The sequence below is a fragment of the Oncorhynchus kisutch genome, linkage group LG11, assembly GCF_002021735.2.
Source record: "Oncorhynchus kisutch isolate 150728-3 linkage group LG11, Okis_V2, whole genome shotgun sequence".
Classification (NCBI taxonomy): Eukaryota; Metazoa; Chordata; class Actinopteri; order Salmoniformes; family Salmonidae; genus Oncorhynchus; species Oncorhynchus kisutch.
In genome coordinates, this window is record NC_034184.2 from 42,515,536 (window position 1) to 42,538,229 (window position 22,694).

The 22,694-nt window shown below is 43.8% G+C and overlaps 1 protein-coding gene across 1 annotated transcript; it reads right to left on the minus strand.

Moving 5' to 3' along the window:
- Positions 1-1,853: 1,853 nt before the first annotated feature.
- On the minus strand, positions 1,854-22,283 carry LOC109899084 (protein delta homolog 2-like). Its single transcript, XM_020494133.2, has 6 exons — positions 22,097-22,283; positions 17,308-17,400; positions 5,033-5,090; positions 4,313-4,443; positions 4,065-4,212; positions 1,854-3,333 (listed from the first exon to the last, which is right to left on the minus strand). Exons 2-6 carry the CDS (start codon positions 17,384-17,386, stop codon positions 2,511-2,513), a joined length of 1,239 nt encoding a protein of 412 aa, XP_020349722.1. The 5' UTR covers positions 17,387-17,400; positions 22,097-22,283; the 3' UTR covers positions 1,854-2,510.
- Between the last annotated feature and the right edge of the window lie 411 nt (positions 22,284-22,694).

The window sequence follows — 22,694 nt, forward strand, 5'->3', positions numbered from 1 at the left end:
TTATAATCTACATAATAATTCACATTTCTTGTTGCTGCAGGATTATTTTGACGCAAACTGGCTCAAATTAAGATCCTACATCTCTAACCATCATACAGCAATAGCAGATCTCAATTAGTTTTCAATGTTGACATAATAGACATTACTTTTTTACAAAATAATACAATTATAATTTAACAAAGTATATGTTGCATTTCTTTAGCCAATCATATAAAAAGTACAGTGTTGAAACATGACATGAACTCAGGTAATATTTGTTTCTGTCTGAATTCTGCACACTGCAGAGCTGTAAGCAGGGAATTTGTTCAGAGGCTGTGATGTCTGAACCCATTTGGAAATACAGTGGGGAGAACAAGTATTTTATACACTGCCGATTTTGCAGGTTTCTCTACTTACAAAGCATGTAGAGGTCTGTGATTTCTATCATAGGTACACTTCAACTGTGAGAGATGGAATCTAAAATAAAAATCCAGAAAATCTCATTGTATGATTTTTAAGTAATTAATTTGCATTTTATTGCATGACATAAGTATTTGATCACATACCAACCAGTAAGAATTCCGGCTCTCACAGATCTGTTAGTTTTTCATTAAGAAGCCCTCCTGTTCTCCACTCATTACCTGTATTAACTGCACCTGTTTGAACTCATTACCTGTATAAAAGACACCTGTCCACACACTCAATCAAACAGACTCCAACCTCTCCACAATGCCCAAGACCAGACAGCAGTGTAAGGACATCAGGGATAAAATTGTAGACCTGCACAAGGCTGGGATGGGCTACAGGACAATAGGCAAGCAGCTTGGTGAGAAGGCAACAACTGTTGGCGCAATTATTAGAAAATGGAATTAGTTCAAGATGACGGTCAATCACCCTCAGTCTGGGGCTCCATGCAAGATCTCACCTCGTGGGGCATCAACGATCATGAGGAAGGTGAGGGATCAGCCCAGAACTACATGGCAGGACCTGGTCAATGACCTGAAGAGAGCTGGGACCACAGTCTCAAAGAAAACCATTAGTAACACACTACACCGTCATGGATTAAAATCCTGCAGCGCACGCAAGGTCCCCCAGCTCAAGCCAGCGCATGTCCAGGCCCGTCTGAAGTTTGCCAAGGACCATCTGGATGATCTAAAGGAGGAATGGGAGAAGGTCATGAGGTCTAATGAGACAAAAATAGAGCTCTTTGGTCTAATCTCCACTCGCCGTGTTTGGAGGAAGAAGAAGGATGAGTACAACACCAAGAACACCATCCCAACTGTGAAGCATGGAGGTGGAAATATCATTCTTTGGGGATGCTTTTCAGCAAAGGGGACAGGACGACTGCACCGTATTGAGGGGAGGATGGATGGGACCATGTATCGCGAGATCTTGATCAACCTCCTTCCCTCAGTAAGAGCATTGAAGATGGGTCGTGGCTGGGTCTTCCAGCATGACAACGACCCGAAACACACAGCCAGGGCAACTAAGAAGTGGCTCCGTAAGAAGCATCTCAAGGTCCTCGAGTGGCCTAGCCAGTCTCCAGACCTGAACCCAATAGAAAATCTTTGGAGGCAGCTCAAAGTCCGTAATTGCCCAGCGACAGCCCCGAAACCTGAAGGTCTGTCATGGAGGAGTGGGCCAAAATCCCTGCTGCAGTGTGTGCAAACCTGGTCAAGAACTACAGGAAACGTATGATCTCTGTAATTGCAAACAAAGGTTTCTGTACCAAATATTAAGTTCTGCTTTTCTGATGTATCAAATACTTATGTCATGCAATAAAATGCTATGTGTTTACTTAAAAATCATACAATGTGATTTTCTGGATTTTTGTTTTAGATTCCTTCTCTCACAGTTTAAGTGTACCTATGATAGAAATTACAAACCTCTACATGCTTTGTAAGTAGGAAAACCTGCAAAATCGGCAGTGTATCAAATACTTGTTCTCCCCACTGTAAATGGGCGGATTGCACATCTGCATTCAAGTCTAACATTTTGGCCTAATATTGTGACTACAACAGCATTGACAAATACCGGTACACCAATTTGGTTGACATGGCAAGGGCATTGTCTCGGCTAACATTCCAAAGCTGTCTGTCAGTTCGCCTATCTTACATGCAGTTCATGCCAAGTAACCGCAACAGCAGATTTTGAGAATGGACAAATTACACATTAATTGTCCGTGACAAAAGTCACCAAAAAACTTGAGTATATTTTATCGTTATGCACCTCTTACCCCTGTGGTCAAGCAATAATCCGTCATATTAGGACTATGCTCTTTTTGTTAGGAGTGTCAAACACATTCTCCTACCATTTCTCCTTGAACATACCCACTGGTCTCTTCTTGGTCCTGCGTCTTTCTAGGTATCGATACCTAGATTGGTATGTTGTCGGTATTTTGACTGTCAGTACTGAAGACAGTCAGTCATGGAGGCAGGGCTGGGATTTAGAGCATGGCTTTCCCTCTGCTGAAAGCAGTCTGTTCTCTGCTCCTGTCCTGTGTTCAGGGCTATGGAGATGGTAAATCTAGCCTAAATCACCTCAGTGTTCAGTTTCTTCTTCTCCAGTTCGGGGGCCGTGGGCGTGTGCAGGAAGCTGATCTTACACTCCTGCTCCACTGTGACTAGGTGGCTCTGCGGGGTTGGCTGGCAGTCTATGTGTCGCACCGGGTGCAGGCGGAGGATGGGACCGCACCGGCAGCTGGCACAGCGGTCCTGCCAATGCCCCCTCAGCACCAGGCTAGCTGTGAGAGCCACCACGCCCAGCGTCATACCCCCCAGCACCAGCAAGGTGATGAGCTGCACCTCTGACAGGCCAGACGACCCCCACTGGGTCACCACCTCCTTCACAGAGATCTTCAGCAGCCTGTCTCCACTATTACTGTTACTGCTGCCCTGAGAATGGTTCCCCCCTGTTGTGATCTGGTCTGGCCTGGCCTGAGTCACCCTGCCCCAGCCCTCTCCCCCCCCAGCCCAGCCATGGGAGCTCCTGATGGGTGATTGGCTCTCTGGGCTCCGTAGGGGAACCTCGCAGGTCCTGCCAGTGAACCCAGCTTTGCAGAGGCAGTGGAAGGTGCTGGCGCGGTCCAGGCAGCGCCCTCCGTTGAGGCAGGGCTGACTGGCACAGTCATCGAGGTTGATGGTGCAGAACCGTCCCGTGAAGCCCTCGGGACAGAGACAGGAGAAGCGGTTGATGCCATCCAGGCAGGTGGCACCGTTGGCACAGGGACGCATCAGGCAGTCGTCCATGTTGGTCTCGCAGCGCGGCCCACTGAAGCCTGCCAGGCAGCGGCAGGAGAGTTCTGGTGCATAGCCGCTACTGTCCTCACACTGCCCTCTATTCTTACATGGAGACCTGAAAAATAAAGACAGAAGCACTAAAAACCCAGAGGGAATGTTCTGAATAGATTTTCAATGCTGAATTGATTCCTCAATGCAAGCCTTTTCATATGGACCTGACCTCCAACTGATTTGTAAGTAAATGTGTGGCGCTTACTCTGTGATGATTACTGTTTACATTCAATCAGGCATTGATTTGGCACCTTAAGACAAATCTACCCCAGAGTCTGTCCCTTTGGCCTGCATGGTTTCCCTGGTAACCGCTTAGCCAGTGATTTGGGGACTCCATGGAGGCTGTAGTGTAGATAACTTGCTACAATGTGTTTGTTAGTACTAGAGGCCACTCACTTGGCCAACAATGAGCCCATAAACTCACATGATTGCTCTCCAGTGGATACAAATTGAACAGGCTGCTACACAGCCAATGCCAGTCTGCATGTGTTTGACTGCCATCAGGGGACCGGCTGGGATGCCACAGTCAAAACACACACACTAACACACACTGAAACACACTCATCGAACAGGCTCCGAGAGAAATACTGATAATCGAAATTCACACACACAGTGCAGCTAGTTTCCTGTGTGATAGTCTGAAATGTCCACTAATTCCTATACACGTATTTTGAACCACTGGTTGGGATTGAACTTGTTGTTCACGGTGATTTGCTTTGATTAAGACAGAAGCAGTAGGCCTGAGAGAGAATTGTTCCATAGATTGTTTTCTGGTGTGTTGGTAATTGAACTCACTTGCCGATCTTATGACAGGGTCCTGTCTTGTGCTCACAGTTCCTCCCGTAAAATCCATTGGGGCAGATGCAGGAGTATTCCCCTGAAATGTTTGTGTAACAAGTGGCACCGTTCTGGCAAGGTGCCTCATTTGTGCACACATGGATATCTGAAGCAGAGGAGAGAAGTGTTGAATAAGTACTGCACTACCACTCTCACTCAACAAATAAGATTATGTTTGTCGGATACATACAAATGTTTTCGGTCACCTTTGTCGCAGAAGCGTCCCGTCCATCCAGGCTCGCATGTGCATTGCCAGGGTTGGTGACATGATCCATGGACACAGCCTGGCATTCTAACACAGACGTCGCACTGCTGCCCCTCCCAACCCGGGTCACAGCTGGAATACAGCACAGCCAATTAGATCAGCTCTCAACTCCGTAGCCGACACAGCCTCATGATAAGGGAGATATACTCTTATATACAGTGGCATTATCAAATCATGCGGAGCCGCTCCACGATGGACACAGGAGGGCGCCCATACTTAACAAAACAACTTCTGCAATGCCTTGCTCTGTACGGTACTTTATCTGTTATTTCGTAGAAATACTCATATATTCTGAGTGTGACCTTCTCTAGAGAGTGATAAGGACATAGGCTTGACACCAGAAAATTGTGTGCCTGAATGATGGCTTTATAGGTTTGTCATATATGCTTGAGCAAGAAAAAGAGAACCGTACACTCTAGGAACTCGGATGCAATAATTGAATAACAACGTCTCGACAGCCAAGCTGTCCACAGCAGGGTATTGTCATATACTGTATGCTTGACATAGTTAACATATTCATATCTGAAATACGATGGAGTCATCACTACCAGTGCACCATCTTTTACCCTGTCAACATATTCAAATATATATTTTTAGAAACATGCTTTAGTAAGATGCATATCACTGTTCCGATGTTGTTCAGCGTCGTGTTTCACCTCACCTGCACACCGCATTCTCCTCACACCGACTGTTGGTCACATTACACGTGCAATTTAGAGCTGTAAGAGAAAGCAAACACTTGCTTCAGAGACAGATCCAAGATTCACCAGTAATTCCCTGACAATTCAGACATAATAGTTGTCATTAAGTAGATATGCCTATTCATTGAACAGATAAATGTTCCTTATCTGCAATATTTCAACTTTGTGTAAGCATATACCCCACAGCTTTATTCCTCCAGCAGCAAGTTGGAAACAACAAAATGTTATGCACTCTAAAGCTTCATTGGGATCGTGACAGTGCTGTATTTGAAACAGTATTTGTGATGTAGGCAGGTCGACGTAATGTTTTAATTCAGGGAGTTTATTCCTCACAATTCTACCACAATTGCTGAGAAGTATACTGGTGGTTCAGTAATTGTCAAGTCAGAATATAAGCATGTCTGTATGACAGCCGTTTGTGTATTTGGGGGATTTCGGGGCTTGATGGGATGTTAATGGCACTATGACCTCCAACCCTAGGCAGACGGTTGTCCACGTGTGTGGTGTTTCCTTACAACATCATGGATTTTTCTGCCGTTTTCTGCCGTTGAAATGCTTAGCCGTGCCGCTAAGCATTTTTTAAAACAGTTTTGTTGTGTGTGTGTGTATGTACAGTACCAGTCAAAAGTTTGGACACACCTGCTCATTCAAGGGTTTTTCTTTATTTTTACTATTTTCTACATTGTAGAATAAAAGGAAGACATCAACACTATGAAATAACGCATATGGAATCATGTAGTAACCAAAAAAGTGTTCAACAAATGTAAATATATTTTATATGTGAGATTCTTCAAAGTAGCCACCCTTTGTATTGATGACCGCTTTGCACACTCTTGGCATTCTCTCAACCAGCTTCACCTGGAATTATTTTCCAACACTCTTGAAGGAGTTCCCACATGTGCTGAGCACTTTTTGGTTGCTTTTCCGTCACTCTGCAGTCCAACTCATCCCAAACCATCTCAATTGGGTTGAGGTTGGGTGATTGTGGAGGCCAGGTCATCTGATGCAGCACTCCATCACTCTCCTTCTTGGTCAAATAGCCCTTACACAGCCTGGAGGTGTGTTGGGTCATTGTCCTGTTGGAAAAAAATTATAGTCCCACTAAGTGCAAACCAGATGGGGTGGCGTATCGCTGCAGAATGCTCTGATAGCCATGCTGGTTAAGTGTGCCTTGAATTCTAAATAAATCACTGACAGTGTCACCAGAAAAGCACCATCACACCTCCTCCTCCATGCTTCATGTTGGGAACCACACATGCAGAGATCATCCGTTCACCTACTCTGCGTCTCACAAAGACACGGCGGTTGGAACCAAAACTCTCCAATTTGGACTCCAGACCAAAGGACTCTTGTTTCTTGTCTCAAACAAGTCTCTTCTTCTTATTGGTGTCCTTTAGAAGTGCTTTCTTTGCAGCAATTCGACCACGAAGGCCTGATTCACGCAGTCTCCTCTGAACAGTTGATGTTGAGATGTGTCTGTTACTTAAACTCTGTGAAGCATTTATTTGGGCTGCAATTTCTGAGACTGGTACCTCTAATGAACTTATCCTCTGCAGCAGAGGTAACTCTGGGTCTTCCTTTCCTGTGGCGGAGAGCCATGAGAGCCAGTTTCATCATAGTGCTTGATGGTTTTTGCGACTGCACTTGAGGAAACATTCAAAGTTCTTGAAATGTTCCGGATTGACTGACCTTCATGTCTTACAGTAATGATGGACTGTTGTTTCTCTTTGCTTTCTGAGCTGTTCTTTCCATAATATGGACTTGTTCTTTTACCAAATAGTCCTATCTTCTGTATTTTTTAACCTTTATTTAACTAGGCAAGTCAGCTAAGAACAAATTCTTATTTTCAATGACAGCCAGGGAACAACAGATGTTTACCTTGTCAGCTCGGGGATTCGATTTTGCAACCTTTCGTTTACCAGTCCAACGCTCTAACCACTAGGCTACCTACCTATTTCTTGTTATTTTAATAGACCAAAAAAATGTGCTTTTCTTTCAAAAACAAGGACATTTCTAAGTGACAACAAACTTTTGAACGATATTGTATACATTGAACTGGGTTTACATTGAACCGGGTGAAAGGAATATGAATGACAGTCATCCAATATGCTGTGATAGAAATAAGGCCATGTTCATGAGGGGGAAAAATGGTCCTCCATCTTAAATGTTTGTGTGTGTGTGTATATATATATCACTTAGAAATGTCCTTGTTTTTGAAAGAAAAGCACTTTTTTCCTGACTATTAAAATCAAATTGATCAGAAATACAGTGTAGACATTGTTCATGTTGTAAATGACTATTGTAGCTGGAAATAGTACCCGCAAAACACCAGTCTCAACGTCAACAGTGAAGAGGCGACTCCGGGATGCTGGCCTTCTAGGCAGAGTTGCAAAGAAAAATCCATATCTCAGACTGGCCAATAAAAATAAAATATTAAGATGTGCAAAAGAACACAGACAGCATCCCGGAGTCACCTCTTCACTGTTGATGTTGAGACTGGTGTTTTGCGGGTACTATTTAATGAAGCTGCCAGTTGAGGACTTGTGAGGCGTCTGTTTCTCAAACTAGACACTCTAATGTACTTGTCCTCTTGATCAGTTGTGCACCGGGGCCTCCCACTCCTCTTTCTTTTCTGGTTAGGGACAGTTTGTGCTGTTCTGTAAATGGAGTAGAACACAGCATTGTACAAGATCTTCAGTTTCTTGGCAATTTCTGGTACTCCCTGTTCACTCATGACTGCACAGCCAGGCATGACTCGAACACCATCATGACGTTTGCCAATGACACAACAGTGGTAGGTCTGATCACCGACAACGACGAGACAGCCTATAGGGAGGAGGTCAGAGACCTTGCTGTGTGGTGCCAGGACAACAACCTCTCCCTGAACGTGATCAAGACAAAGATGATTGTGAACTACAGGAAAAAGAGGACTGAGTCCTCCCCCATTCTCATCGACGGGGCTGTAGTGGAGCAGGTTGAGAGCTTCAAGTTCCTTGGTGTCCACATCACCAACAAACTAACATGGTCCAAGCACACCAAGACAGTCGTGAAGTAGGCACAACAAAACCTATTCTCCCTCAGGAGACTGAAAAGATTTGGCATGGGTTCTCAGATCCTCAAAAAGTTCTGAAGCTGCACCATCGAGAGCACTGGTTGCATCACTGCCTGGTATGGCAACTGCTCGGCCTCCGACCGCAAGGCACTACAGAGGGTAGAACGAATGGCCCAGTACATCACTTCAGAGGAAGGCCCAAAAAATTGTCTAAGACTCCAGCCACCCTAGTCATCAACTGTTCTCTCTGCTACCGCATGGCAAGCGGTACCGGAGTGCCAAGTCTAGGTCCAAGAGTCTTCTAAACAGCTTCTAGCCCCAAGCTATAAGACTCCTGAACACCTAATCAAATGGCTACCCAGACTATTTGCATTGCCCCCCCCCCCCTCTCCCCCTCTTTTACACCGCTGCTACTCTCTGTTATCATCTATGCTTAGTCACTTTAATAACTCTACCTACATGTACATATTACCTCAACTAATCAATGCCCCCGCACATTGAGTCTGTACCGCTACCCCCTGTATATAGTCTCGCTATTGTTATTGCTGCTCTTTAATTATTTGTTACTTTTATTTCTTATTCTTAAGGCATTTTTTAAAAACTGCATTGTTGGTTAGGGGCTTGTAAGTAAGTTGTGTTCGGCGCATGTGACTAATAAAATTTGCGTGGTGTCTTATTGCTATTCTAAAATGGTTACCAATGTAATTGGTAGTAAAAATAAGCAGTAAAAATAAATGTTTTGTCATACCCGTGGGATACGGTCTGATATGCCATGGCTGTCAGCCAATCAGCATTCAGGGCTCAAACCACCAGGTTTATACATATATTTACACTGAACAAAAATATAAACTCAACATGTAAATTGTTGGTATCATGTTTCATGAGCTGAAATAAAAGATCCCAGAAATGTTCCATACTGTCACGTCTACTCCCGCTCCCTCACTCCGGCGCTCGACCTCGCTGGTAAACTAACCAACTATATGTTGAAGCAAAGAAGTGTCAATTCCATCAGGAAGCTGTCTCCTTTCTGGGTTACCAGATCAGCCCATAAGGAGTGATGATGGACGGTAAAAAGGTAGATGCTGTCAGAGCATGGCCAGTCCCAACCACCATAAAGGGGTTACAACAGTTTTTGGGGTTTGCCAACTCCTACCGCCGTTTCATCAATAATTTTAGCTCTATCGCTCTATTGTGGTCCCCATAAATTGGGGTGGAGTTCTGCAGCCAACGAAGCCTTCCACCTACTGAAGGAACGTTTCACCTTCACCCGTTGCTCAAACACCCAGGTCCGTCCTGTCCAAACGACAAGGTATCCACAAAAATTGTATCCATGTGCATATTCCTCAAAGAAACTGTCTCCTGCAGAGGGGAACTAGCGATCGGGAGCTCCTGGCATTGAAGTTGGCATTAGAGGAGTGTAGACACTGGCTGGAGGGCACCAAGGACCCATTTCTCAAGTCGGATTTGAAGTCAAAATCGAGGTTAGTAACTGTCGATCTGATGTCCAGAAGTGCTTGGCGTCATATTTGATAATAGTATGAACTTTCTGCACAAAAAAACAAAGATTAACATGAAAAAAGTCACTAAATAGCAACGATGGGTTGGAACTCATAAGATCTCGCCCTTCTCTACGTCGGCACCATCTTGACAAACCTTCTTCTCATTGACTCTCCAGGGGTGTGTCCTCAGTCCTTTGCTGTACTGTTGACCCACGGCTGTGGGTTTGCTGACGACACCACGGTTGTAGGCCTGATAACCTACAACGACGAGCTGGATGAGGTAAGTGAACTAGCATTATGGTGCCAGGACATCAACCTCTTCCTCAACATCAGCAAAACAAAGGAATAGATTTTTGCCTTCAGGAAGCAGAGGAGGGAACACGCCCGATCCACATCCACCGGACTGCAGTAGAGAGTGTCGGCAGTTTTAAGTTCATTGGTGTCCACGTCACCGATGACTTGACATGGACCATCAACACCACCACTCTAGTCAAGAGGGCGCAACAGCGCCTCTGCTTCCTCAGACTGCTGAAGAAATTCGGAATGCTACCCTGGGTCCTCTCCAAGTATTACCGCTGCACTATCCAGAGCCTCCTCACCAGTTGCATCATGGCCTGGTACAGGAATTGCTTCGTCCACGACCGCAAGGACCTCCAGCGAGTAGTGAAGACAGCCCAGTACATCACTGGGGCCGTTTACCCACCCATCCGGGACATATACTTGAAACAGTGCCTGAAGAAGTCCTGAGGAAGTCCTGCAGCATCATCCCAGCTATGAGCTGTTCATGCACTCACACACACACGCACACACCCACACACACACACACACACACACGCACACACCCACCTATTTACTCTTTCTAATACTGTTCAATTTAAACACTTTCCCCCCAATCCCCCCATCCCTGATACATGTCAATATTGCACTGTAAATTGTGCCTTCCTGTATTATACTTACGCTAAAATGTTTCTTCTATTCTACTGAGCCGTTTACTTCATGTTTGTATTCTTATCTTTTACTATGTCTTATTGTCGCTGCATTGTCGAGAAGGAACCTACAATAAGCACTTCGTTGGACATTGTATACCATGTGTATCCTGTATATTTGACTAATGAAACTTGAAACCTTGGGAGTGGGGACGAGGATAGACGAATGCCCACAGGATGAGTCACACACTTTGATTTCACTTGGGGTTTTATATGATTGTATCTGACTATGAATTATATGCTATTGGTTTCAGAAAGGTAACTTAAGCTGCATCGCTGAGTTATTAAACATCCCCATGAACTGTCAAGCATTTACTACTAAAGGGATATGTGATTAATCTCTTATTGTCATCAGCTGTTGTTACTAGTTGATTTGGCCAGCCTTAGGCATACCTATGTACTGTCTGTACTTGGCTATAGTAAATAATGGGGCTTGCCAGGTGGGGTGCGTGTGGTAGCGGTGAGCCGCACGAGGGGAGCGCGTGCGGTGGGAGGAGAGGAATGCTGTACAGTCATGTCTCCGCCCGCACAAACTCTGCCCAAACACTGCCCAAACACCACTGGAATTCACAATCACTCCTTGTCTCACCTCCCACCCTGTAGTACTGTACCCGAACCCTGTCACTATACAGAGAGATTTGTAGAGCAGAGTTTTTACAGTAAAACAGCTATTCTCTTTGTGACCTGAGCAGTAATTTATACAAATTCTTTCGTTGATATACAATAGTACATTTTCTCGTATAGCCTAGTCTGTTAGCCTAGTCTGTTTAGTTTCTCAGCTCAACTGACTATGTTTCTTATCATTGTTGCATCTTCACATCTCAACATTTAGAATAGTGTAGCTTTGGCAGTTATATGTACCACAAGACAATTGAGATATCCTTCAGTTGTGAATGCATGCAATGCTGCAGAAAGTCATTATATTGATGTGGAATTGCAGGCATTTTCCATGAACAACACGACAGTTGGCTGCAGTAAGCCCTGTGTCCGTGGCAACAAAGCGGACCTTGAACAATGAAATGCGTTAGCTCATGTATTCTAAACGGGGAAGCTATATAAAAAAAAATTATCCCGCAGACAATATTGCAGTAAGCTGTTATTTTCAGAGACCTAATATCTGTTTTTGACATGCAAAAAATGAAACTGAGCACTTTTTAAAAGCATGTTTCGTTGAATATAACAACATACTTGTCGCATCTTATATGACTTAAGGCTGAATTGAATTAAACCTGCCATTATATATCCGTGTCTATCTAGGAACGTTTTGCAATGACCACCGGAAAGAAATATGTTAAAATGCTACTGTGTACGCAAAGCAAGAACAATTTAATTGGGCCCTGATCCAGCCACTTGCTTGTTCTGTACGGCGTCATTAAATGGCATGGAGGATGTCACAGTACACACCATCAACAATCCTTCAGGTGCTATTTACCCCATGCTGCCAGTGCCTCAGGTTTAGATGAGAGAATATTTCTGTAATTTCTCATCCCTAGTGGTAAAGTTGCATGGAGGCCCCTTTCTTTCCAACTTTTTTCTGCATGGTTTATTAGAGTAAACTTCAAAGGCTTTTGAAGCGCTGTGTGAAGTGTGTTATATCTGGTAGGAAGAAAGACATATTGAGAATTTAAGGGGATGGAAGTGGAACTAGCCTGCAGTTTGAGTTGGACCACAGTGAGCATCACAATGAGTGAGAAGAGTGAGAGGGACAGAGAGGAGAAGGAGTATGCTGGATGGGCGTGCGCCAAAGGCTTGGGTAGCCATACTGCACATATCATGCACATGTCCGTAGGGAGGGAATGAGCATGCCAGGGTAGACGGACAAACAGCCGTCTGATCACTGCAGAGTGTGGACAGACTGATGAGACAAGTCAGCCTGCTCTCAGAGGTCCAGGAAAGTACAGCAGCCCTCCTGCCTGCCTGTCATTCCTGCTGCTGGCCCTGCAGCAAGTCAGAGAAGACTAGTCCCATCCACTGTCTGCCAGGGAAGCCTGTCTGGTCAGCCCCATTCCCTGTCCCTGTGGTGGGCTTTGTGTGTTTGTAGTAGGTTCCCTCCAGCTCTGCTAAGACTGGAACCATGAAGACACACATGCCCCAACTAGACCCAGTGCTCAGAATCAGAAAACATCCCGGGAGACTTGGAATCAGGGAAAATAGTCCTAAACTAATCAGTAAGAAGTCCCCCAGCTGATTGATTATTGAGCAAGATAACACTTTTTTTTAACAGTATAAACATTGCCAGAATATTAACAATGACAACTGTGTATATGCAGTATACTATAGTATTGTAGTAACTTATTAAGTTGTCAACTTGTCATTCATAGAATGCTGGGTGGTGATATCGTATGTATCCAGGCTTTGGACCAGGGCCTTGTCACTAGCTTATGTATCACCAGATAATCATGGGAAATAATGACTGGACCACCAACTGTTAAACACACTGTCCTTTGTTTGGAGCAGTGTTCTTTAAGAGCTTCTGATTTACCATCTAATCATGGGGGGGACAGGTGCTGTTTTCTTCCCCAGTCTGGCCCTCAGGGCCTGCAAGCTGCCCAGTGCTCTTCTGGAGGGGTACTTTACACACCGGGCCTCACTGAGTCTCTTCATGTTAAAACCAGAGGGATCTAAATTTACTCCTGGCCATGAAACTTTATCCCCCCCTCCATCCTCCCCTGCTCATGCCTCAGCAAGTGCTTTGGTGCCAGTTATACACGCAGCACAGGTTTTGGTTTCCTCCATTTTGATCCCAAGACGGGCCGCGTGCCGGCCGGCCGCCCGCCCACGCACACGTGTGCCCTAAGTCCAGATTAAGGAGGAAGGGGGTGAGGAGAGACGTGCGAGGGGGCACCAGCGTCTGAAGGAGCTGAGAGAATTGTAACCAGATCCTTGAGAAATTAAGGATCATTCAATCTCTGTATCCACTCCAGCTGCTTGTGCCGCTAGAAAAATATTTAGGTAGGACGGCCGAGCAGGGAGCATCAACTGCCTTATCCCATGGACCCGAGGCTCTTGGCGAGGCTCGAAGACGTAGACAGGCCAGGATAGGCTCTATGACCCTTTATCCTTAAAGCAAAACCAATGGCTATTGACTACTGCTGTAACACAGAGGGCATTCCTGTCTTCTGACACACATGTCACACCTTTTGTCACAATGCCTCCTACCACATCACGGCTTCCCTTCTCAACCCAGGGGGCGACGCAAAAATGAATCACATTCTTTAACCAGACAGGAATTTCACAGCGAAGGGAGGAGAGAAAAAGCATCTCTGTTTGTGATATTGCACTCCGTACTGAGGGAAGATTATGACTGATTCAAGATCATGATTCTTCATGCACAGACAGCAATGTTCAAAGTTTAAATTGAAATGCAGTTAAGAATCTCTGTACTTCATGCTTTAAACAATGTTTTATTGAGTGTTCACATTCGCTGTTGCACACAACGTTTTTCTTTTTCTAAATTATGAAGTGTGCTTGTTTTTTACATTTTTATAATGTATTTAATAATTCTATATCAAACTACCTCTGATGTTTTTAACAGAGTTTTGTTTACTTTTATCAGCAGAAATCATATTGATCCTTTGGCTTAAACCTGATCGTTACCCAGCATACAGTATCAGATGCACTCACATGCACAGTTGCCAGGGCTCTCTGTCTAGGAGTACATATTCCGTGGGGTCTGAAATTATTCACATCCTTGATAAAGATGAGCAAAACAATTACTGGATAAAATAATGAATTAAAATACTGAGCTATATTGTATACTAAAGAAATTGTTAATTGGCCACAAAAATCAACATTTTGCAATGGCCATCCCAGGCTTCAAACCCGTTGAAAACCTGTGGTTTGAATTGAAGAGGACAGTCCAGACGAAGGATAGTGAGGTATTTGAAGGTATTGAAAACGGGATTCATTTTGACCCCTATCTTTTTGAGATATACGTTTTTGTAATTTTTGGGCCAAATGACAATCGATTTAGCATACAATCAATGTTCTCTCAAAAAATTTTTGTCACTGAGCTAATATTCTGTGCAACTTCTGGGCGCGTTTACTGTGAACACTGAGGTTGTACCTGCTTTAAGTTAAACAGTGGTCAAGTAGGCTACTGTGACTATTTGATCATAATGTAGGCCTACCAGAGTGGCCTACCATCAAAAACAATGGAAACAATGCATCCCATAACATTTTAACATGGAAACAGCTGTTCTTTCATACAGCCTACAGTAGCAGCCAATGTGTGGTGTTCAATGTAGGCCCATGAGGCGTTTGAAAAAAACATGCAGGGCTTGACATTAACATGTTTATCCACTTGTCCTTCAGACAAGGAGGTGACTGAAAATGTTGTGTAGTTTGATGCAAGAAACCACTTCACAAAAAGTAAATGTATCATTATTCCAAATACACTTATTACAGAGAATCAGTCAACTTATGTTACCCTCTACGTATTGGCTACTTAGCTTAAAGTCTGTCTCAAAATGCAACACTGCCTCTTTAAGACAAGAATCAAATAAAAATTACAACTCTTTACCTGACTTTTCAAAGCTGTCTAGAAATGTACACGTTTTGTGCTCTTGTAGGAAACAATCACATTGGGGACAACAAATGATCGATAACTGGGCTAATAACTCACTAACTAGCAAAGGATATGAACATATGTACAAATGTGCACATGTCGCTACATGTACATGATCTCAAAACAAGCGCATCTACTAATGACCGCTCATGCTGTAGAAACAGTCCAGTTCAAAGTGAATGGCACAGATCCATATACAGTGGGGCAAAAAAGTATCTAGTCAGCCACCAATTGTGCAAGTTCTCCCACTTAAAAAGATGAGAGAGGCCTGTGATTTTCGTTATAGGTACACTTCAACTATGACCGACAAAATGAGAAAAAAAATCCAGAAAATAACATTGTAGGATTTTTAATGAATTTATTTGCAAATTATGGTGGAAAATAAGTATTTGGTCAATAACAAAAGTTTATCTCAATACTTTGTTATATACCCTTTGTTGGCAATGACATTGGTCAAACGTTTTCTGTAAGTCTTCACAAGGTTTTCACACACTGTTGCTGGCTGGTATTTTGGCCCATTTTGGCCCATGCAGATCTCCCCTAGAGCAGTGATGTTTTGGGGCTGTTGCTGGGCAACACGGACATTCAACTCCCTCCAAAGATTTTCTATGGGGTTGAGATCTGGAGACTGGCTAGGCCACTCCAGGACCTTGAAATGCTTCTTACGAAGCCACTCCTTTGTTGCCCGGGCGGTGTGTTTGGGATCATTGTCATGCTGAAAGACCCAGCCATGTTTCATCTTCAATGCCCTTGCTGATGGAAGGAGGTTTTCACTCAAAATCTCACGATACATGGCCCCATTCATTCTTTCCTTTACACGGATCAGTCATCCTGGTCCCTTTGCAGAAAAACAGCCCCAAAGCATGATGTTTTCCACCCCCATGCTTCACAGTAGGTATGGTGTTCTTTGGATGCAACTCAGCATTATTTGTCCTCCAAACACAACGAGTTGAGTTTTTACCAAAAAGTTATATTTTGGTTTCATCTGACCATATGACATTCTCCCAATATTCTTCTGGATCATCCAAATGCTCTCTAGCAAACTTCAGACGGGCCTGGACATGTACTGGCTTAAGCAGGGGGACACGTCTGTCACTGCAGGATTTGAGTCTCTGGCGGCGTAGGGTGTTACTGATGGTAGGCTTTGTTACTTTGGTCCCAGCTCTCTGCAGGTCATTCACTAGGTCCCCCCGTGTGGTTCTGGGATTTTTGCTCACCGTTCTTGTGATCATTTTGACCCCACGGGGTGAGATCTGGCGTGGAGCCCCAGATCGAGGGAGATTATCAGTGGTCTTGTATGTCTTCCATTTCCTAATAATTGCTCCCACAGTTGATTTCTTCAAACCAAGCTGCTTACCTATTGCAGATTCAGTCTTCCCAGCCTGGTGCAGGTCTACAATTCTGTTTCTGGTGTCCTTTGACATCTCTTTGGTCTTGGCCATAGTGGAGTTTGGAGTGTGACTGTTTGAGGTTGTGGACAGGTGTCTTTTATACTGATAACAAGTTCAAACAGGTGCCATTAATACAGGTAACGAGTGGAGGACAGAGGAGCCTCTTAAAGAAGAAGTTACAGGTCTGTGAGAGCCAGAAATCTTGCTTATTTGTAGGTGACCAAATTCTTCTTTTCCACCATAATTTGCAAATAAATTCATTAAAAATCCTACAATGTGATTTTCTGGATTTTTTAGAGGCCTCTCTCATCTTTTTAAGTGGGAGAACTTGCACAATTGGTGGCTGACAAAATATTTTTTTGCCCCACTGTATGGCTATGGTCTATTTGCTTATAGGCCTACTGCAGCTCTGATTGGTTATGGCGCTCTGGTCTGTGTAGAATACAGCAACCAGGGTCAACGTTGAGAGTGTTAACTAACGTGGAAACTCTAGAAAGTTGAGGGAAGTCCAATCTCGTGCTTCTCTGCGTGGACTGATATTTCTTCTGCATGGCAGTTCCCAGTGAGCTGCGTCCACGCGCAGCTTAGAAGGAACATTACATACAATTTAGCTCAGTATTTCAATTATTTATTTCATAGTCATTTTTGCTAATCTTCATCAAGGGTGTCAATCCTTTTCGGAACCCACTGTATGTACTATAGGATGTAGAGCACCGATTGACATGCAGCAAATGCCTTACCTTGACCCTCGCATTGGTGGACAAGCAGTAGTACGCAGCAACTCCAGAGCAGCAGCGTGACTGAGTCTCTCAGAGGCATGGTGCAAAGGGGATCTGAAATGGAGCACAGAAGATTCCTCCTTAGGCTTTAGGAGGTTAACCTTGTGCCGATACACAGGACTCGAATGAAGGGACATCTATCTTTGGCATGACATAAATCTCTACCATAAGGTAGAGCTGGGCGATATGGACAAAAATACTTATCGCAATAAATTGTCCGAATTGATGCGATAACGATAAATAGAACGATACGTTTACAACATTAATGAGCACCACAGTTTTTATCCTTTAAACCACTACTTCTAGTTTGATGGTCGTAGCCATCAATTGTCCCATCAACAATCACCCATATTAGCAAACTTGTTTCCTTTCAAAGTTCACATTTCTCTAGTATAGTTCACATTTCTCTAGTATAGGCTACTTATCGTAATGAACGATATCAGCAAAATGCCTGCAAAAAGTGATCAGTATGGTCGATGTCGGTTTATCGTCCCAACTCTACCATAAGGTGAACATGCTTTGTGGCCACAAAGGGGTCTCCGAAGGTTACAAAACAGGAGTGAGACATTCCACCGCGGAGGCCTGCAGGTTCATTACATCTTGGCTCATAACTCTTATTCTGCTGTCATCGTTTCGATAAAGGACACTTAACCAGGTGTCCCAGTTATAAATCAGCTCAGACATGATGGCATTCAAGGACAAGTGTTGGTCCTGCAGAGAAACAGCTATCAACTCAGAAGAGGGGCATTGCTTACTCAGTATCAAAATGAAGCATGCTGTTAGTCAAGAGTTAGTCAGGAGTGCTGAAACACTCCTCCAACTCTTCCAAAGATCAAACTGAAAGAAACCCGATCACCTCGACAGGCAACTGACACTCACTCAATAATTTACAACATTGTGTGAATCTTTAATACTGGACATTTACAACAAGACCACATCACTCCAGTGCCACCTCTCTCTCTCTCTCTCTCTCTCTGCGCCACCCAACATACGAATCTACCCACTTACCATTATGTCTTCTTGAGATTATTGCAGTGATACTGCATCCAAGGTTACTGCATAAACCTGCTCCTCCAACCGTGTTGTATTGTTGCTATTAGTTACCTATCTGACATGTGACCGTGTTCTCTTTGCTTACAGCAGTCTGCTAAACCATTTAAATGGCTAGAGTATGCAGTGACTCCGGTATATCACATTTGCATTGCCGCCACACAGCACTTGAACTTACATTTTTGATATCCACTTGGCAGTCAGCCGACTCGACCCTATCCAGGTCCATCTAAATGTCTTATCCAGATGAAGGTGCTGTTCTCACTTTTCTATGCAATGGCAAGTTGACCTTTCTAGCTGTCCCTGGAATGGAGCAAACTAAGAGCAAGGGGTCGGGAGCTATACCTTTCAGCCTTACACTTGGCTGTAGTTTTCATATACTTCTCAGTAATCTCCCAATTGTCATTCTGGGATTCCATTGAATTGCCGTTGTGAATGTGGCTGCTGGGCAACAACTGGCCCTTTCCCTGTTCCCGCTATAGCCTAATGGAACTTTGTGAGCTGCTAATGAGAGCCAACATGGGCCCTATTATTTTTTGTTACATTTTTTTACCCATGTTTCTCCCCAATTTCGTGATATCCAATTGGTAGTTACAGTCTTGCCCACCACTGCAACTCCTGTACGGACTCGGGAGAGGCGAAGGTTGAGAGCCATACTTCCTCTGAAACATGACCCTGCCAAGCCGCACTGCTTCTTGACGCACTGCTCGCTTAACCCGGAAGCCAGCCGCACTGTTCACCCGGCCCAACACAGGAGCTGCTAGAGCGCAATGGGACAAGGACATCCCGGCCGGCCAAACCCTCCCCTAACCCGGATGATGCTGGGCCAATTGTGCACCACCTCATGGGTCTCCCGGTCGCGGCCGGCTGCAACACAGCCCGGGACTGAACCCGGGTCTGTAGTGATGCCTCAAGCGCTGCGGTGCAGTGCCTTAGACGGCTGCGCCACTCGGAAGGCCGGGGCCTGCTTTGAACTGGAAACCCAAGAGGAGTTTTAATTCCATAATAGGAGGGCTATTTCCCCATGCCACATTAAATAGCCACAGTCCATTGTCTTTGATGCGCTGGATTCCATGTAAATGATCAAGTACGCTGTCTCTTCTGGCTCAAGTCTTGACAAGAATGTGATAAATGTAAATATAAACCCAACAACTGAATCGTATGGATTTGTTTCCCACACTCACAAAAATCTCACCGACTAAACTAATGATCAAAAGTTTTAGAACACCTACTCTTTCAAGTATTTTTCTGTATTTTGACTATTTTATATATTGTAAAGTAATAGTGAAGACATCAAAACGATGAAATAACACATATGGAATCATGTAGTAACCAAAAAAAGTGTTAAACAAATCAAAATATATTTTATATTTGAGATTCTTCAAAGTTGCCACCTTTTGCATTGTTGACAGCTTTGCACACTCTTGGCATTCTCTCAATCAGCTTCACCTGGAATGCTTTTCCAACAGTCTTGAAGAAGTTCCCACATATGCTGAGCACTTGTTGGCTGCTTTTCCTTCACTATGTGGTCAGACTCATCCCAAACCATTTCAATTTGGTTGAGGTTGGGGTATTGTGGAGGCCAGGTCATCTGATGCAGCACTCCATCACTCTCCTTCTTGGTAAAATAGCCCTTACACAGCCTGGAGGTGTGTTGGGTCATTGTCCTGTTGAAAAACAAATTATAGTCCCACTAAGCCCAAACCAGATGGGATGGCGTATCGCTGCAGAATGCTGTGGTAGCCATGCTGGTTAAGTGTGCCTTGAATTCTAAATAAATCACAGGCAGTGTAACTCTAATGAACTTATCCTCTGCAGCAGAGGTAACTCTGGGTCTTCCTTTCTTGTGGCGGTCCTCATGAGAGCCAGTTTCATCATAGCACTTGATGGTTTTTTCAAAGTTCTAGAAATGTTCCGTATTGACCGACCTTCAAGTCTTAAAGTAATGATGGAAATGACAGATTGATGAAATGACAGATTTCTCTTTGCTTATTTGAGCTGTTCTTGCCATAGTATTGACTTGGTCTTTAGCAAATAGGGCTATCTTCTGTATACCACCCCTACCTTGTCACAACACAACTGATTGGCTCAAACAAATTCCACAAATTAACTTTTAAGAAGGCAGACCTGTTCATTGAAATGCATTCCAGGTGACTACCTCATAAAGCTGGTTGAGAGAATGCCAATAGTGTGCAAAGCAGTCATCAAGGAAAAGGGTGGCTAATATAAAATATATTTTGATTTGTTTAACACTTCTTTGGTTACTATATGATTCTGTATGTGTTATTTCATAGTTTTGATGTCTTCACTATTATTCTACAATGTGGAAAATAGTAAAAAATAAAGAAAAACCCTTGAATGAGTAGGTGTTCTAAAACTTTTGACCGGTAGTGTACGTCAAATGTAACATGTACTGGCCTTTCTGACACAACATCTACATCTATAACAATTAGATCCTTCCATCCTTCCATTTCTCACTTGCTCTCCTTTCTGAAGATACATTTTACATGTCCCCTATGTGTTTCCCACAGGGATTTGGATAGGGCCCATCTCTCTCAGTATATTGATAGAGTCTGGCAGAGAGATGTGAGGGTATTTCCTGTGGGATCACAGCTAGAGCAGGGGACACATTCTAACAGCAGGCAGCACGTCTCAGCCTGGCTCTTCATCAATCAGATACAGGTCCGACTTCAATAGACCTTCCACAAGATTACTCTGTTACCTGCTTCTTGATTAAGACCTACCTTCTGTCCCTTTTTCTCCTTTGGCTACAACATAAATGTTTTGTGATCAACTGCTGAATTAAATTTTATTTTTCCGATCACAGGAATCCAAAACACTTTACCCGTACTTCACCTCACCCGCTCTTGTTCTCACTATATAGTATTCTTAGGTAAATGTTGCTCTATCGCTGTGGTGACTGTAAATGACTGATTGTCTTTACGGTGCGTCTGTAGGAAATCACAGAGGTGTGAGTTCAGGATCTCCTGTGAAATTCTTGTCACCATCCTATTTTTTCTTCACAATTAACCTTTTATTGGAAGTGCTATTTGGGGTAGGCTATTTGGAAGTACGTCCTTATGTCACTCAACCACCAATGGAGTGTCTAGGATAAAACATCCAGAAAGAACCTCCCTCACAGTATTCAGAATACTGACTGTAAATCCAACACTGATAATTGTTGACCATATTGCGTACATGGTAAATTGAATCATAACAAGACCATCGAGGTTGATGTTCAAAGGCTAACTGTCATTGACTTCTCCACCACTTTGTGTCGAATTCAATCAAAATTGGCGTCGAATCAAAATAAGGATGCACTTGGTTTTGTTTCATTCAGTCATTGCGATCTTACTTATTACATTACTATACTTGAAATGTGCATTTTCCATGTAGGTTTGTGGCAAACATGTTTTTAATTCAGTTTTAAGTACAACAAGACGATAACAAGATGTAATTTTAAAATGCAAATTGCAGGCCACAATTTAGCATAAACATAAAATCACCATCTAACCAAGATTAGATAACTCACCAAGGTGCCCACACACATTTTCATGTACTGTGTGCCACAACCCTAATCAGCTATTCTGATTCTGGTTTATTTGCTAAACGATACAATATATTGCCTAAAGAAGGTTAAAATTACCTAGAATTGTATAGACACACACACACACACACACACTGTATGTATGTTACACACCTGTGCTGAAGGTGGTCACCTCACCACTGAATAAGAGTCCTCGGATAGAGCGAGTAGGTACACGTGCTCTCACAAACAGTAGAAAAACACATGTTAGAGCTACACAGACACACGTTCAGGAGCAGGCAGCACTTTCAGGAGCAGGCAGCACGTTCAGGAGCAGGCAGCACGGAAGAGTTTGTTGATCAAAAAGCCTGTCAGAGAAACAAGAGGCAGAATAAAGACAGGCAGGGATCCACCTCCCCACTTATCAGCACAGACCTGCCAAGGACCAACTCTTAAAGAGACAGGCACCATTAATGTCTACATCCATTAGACAGCCATCACGTCTAATAATCACCTTTCTTTCTACTCGACAATGGACTCACAAACATAGATTGAGTGATCGATTTCTGTCGCTGTTTCTCAGAATCTCAACCTCCTAGACTAGAGAAACACATTTGAGATGAGTGTCGAGCAAGCTCCCTTGTGTGTGCTTCTTGGTATTCTGTACCTCCTAGAAATGTGGAGCTAGTCAGTGGATGCCTGTTGCTGTAGCGACAGATCAGGCTCCTGAGGTTGGTTGGTTGCTGTGCCCACACGTTCCACTGCAGGTGAT

Coding starts and splice junctions, on each gene's coding strand:
- LOC109899084 (XM_020494133.2), bottom strand. CDS start 17,386: ATGCCTCTGAGAGACTCAGTCACGCTGCTGCTCTGGAGTTGCTGCGTA. Junction 5,091..17,307: donor CCACCAATGCGAGGGTCAAG/GTAAGGCATTTG, acceptor TTTCTCTTACAG/CTCTAAATTGCACGTGTAAT. Junction 4,213..4,312: donor GGGACGCTTCTGCGACAAAG/GTGACCGAAAAC, acceptor CCTCTGCTTCAG/ATATCCATGTGTGCACAAAT.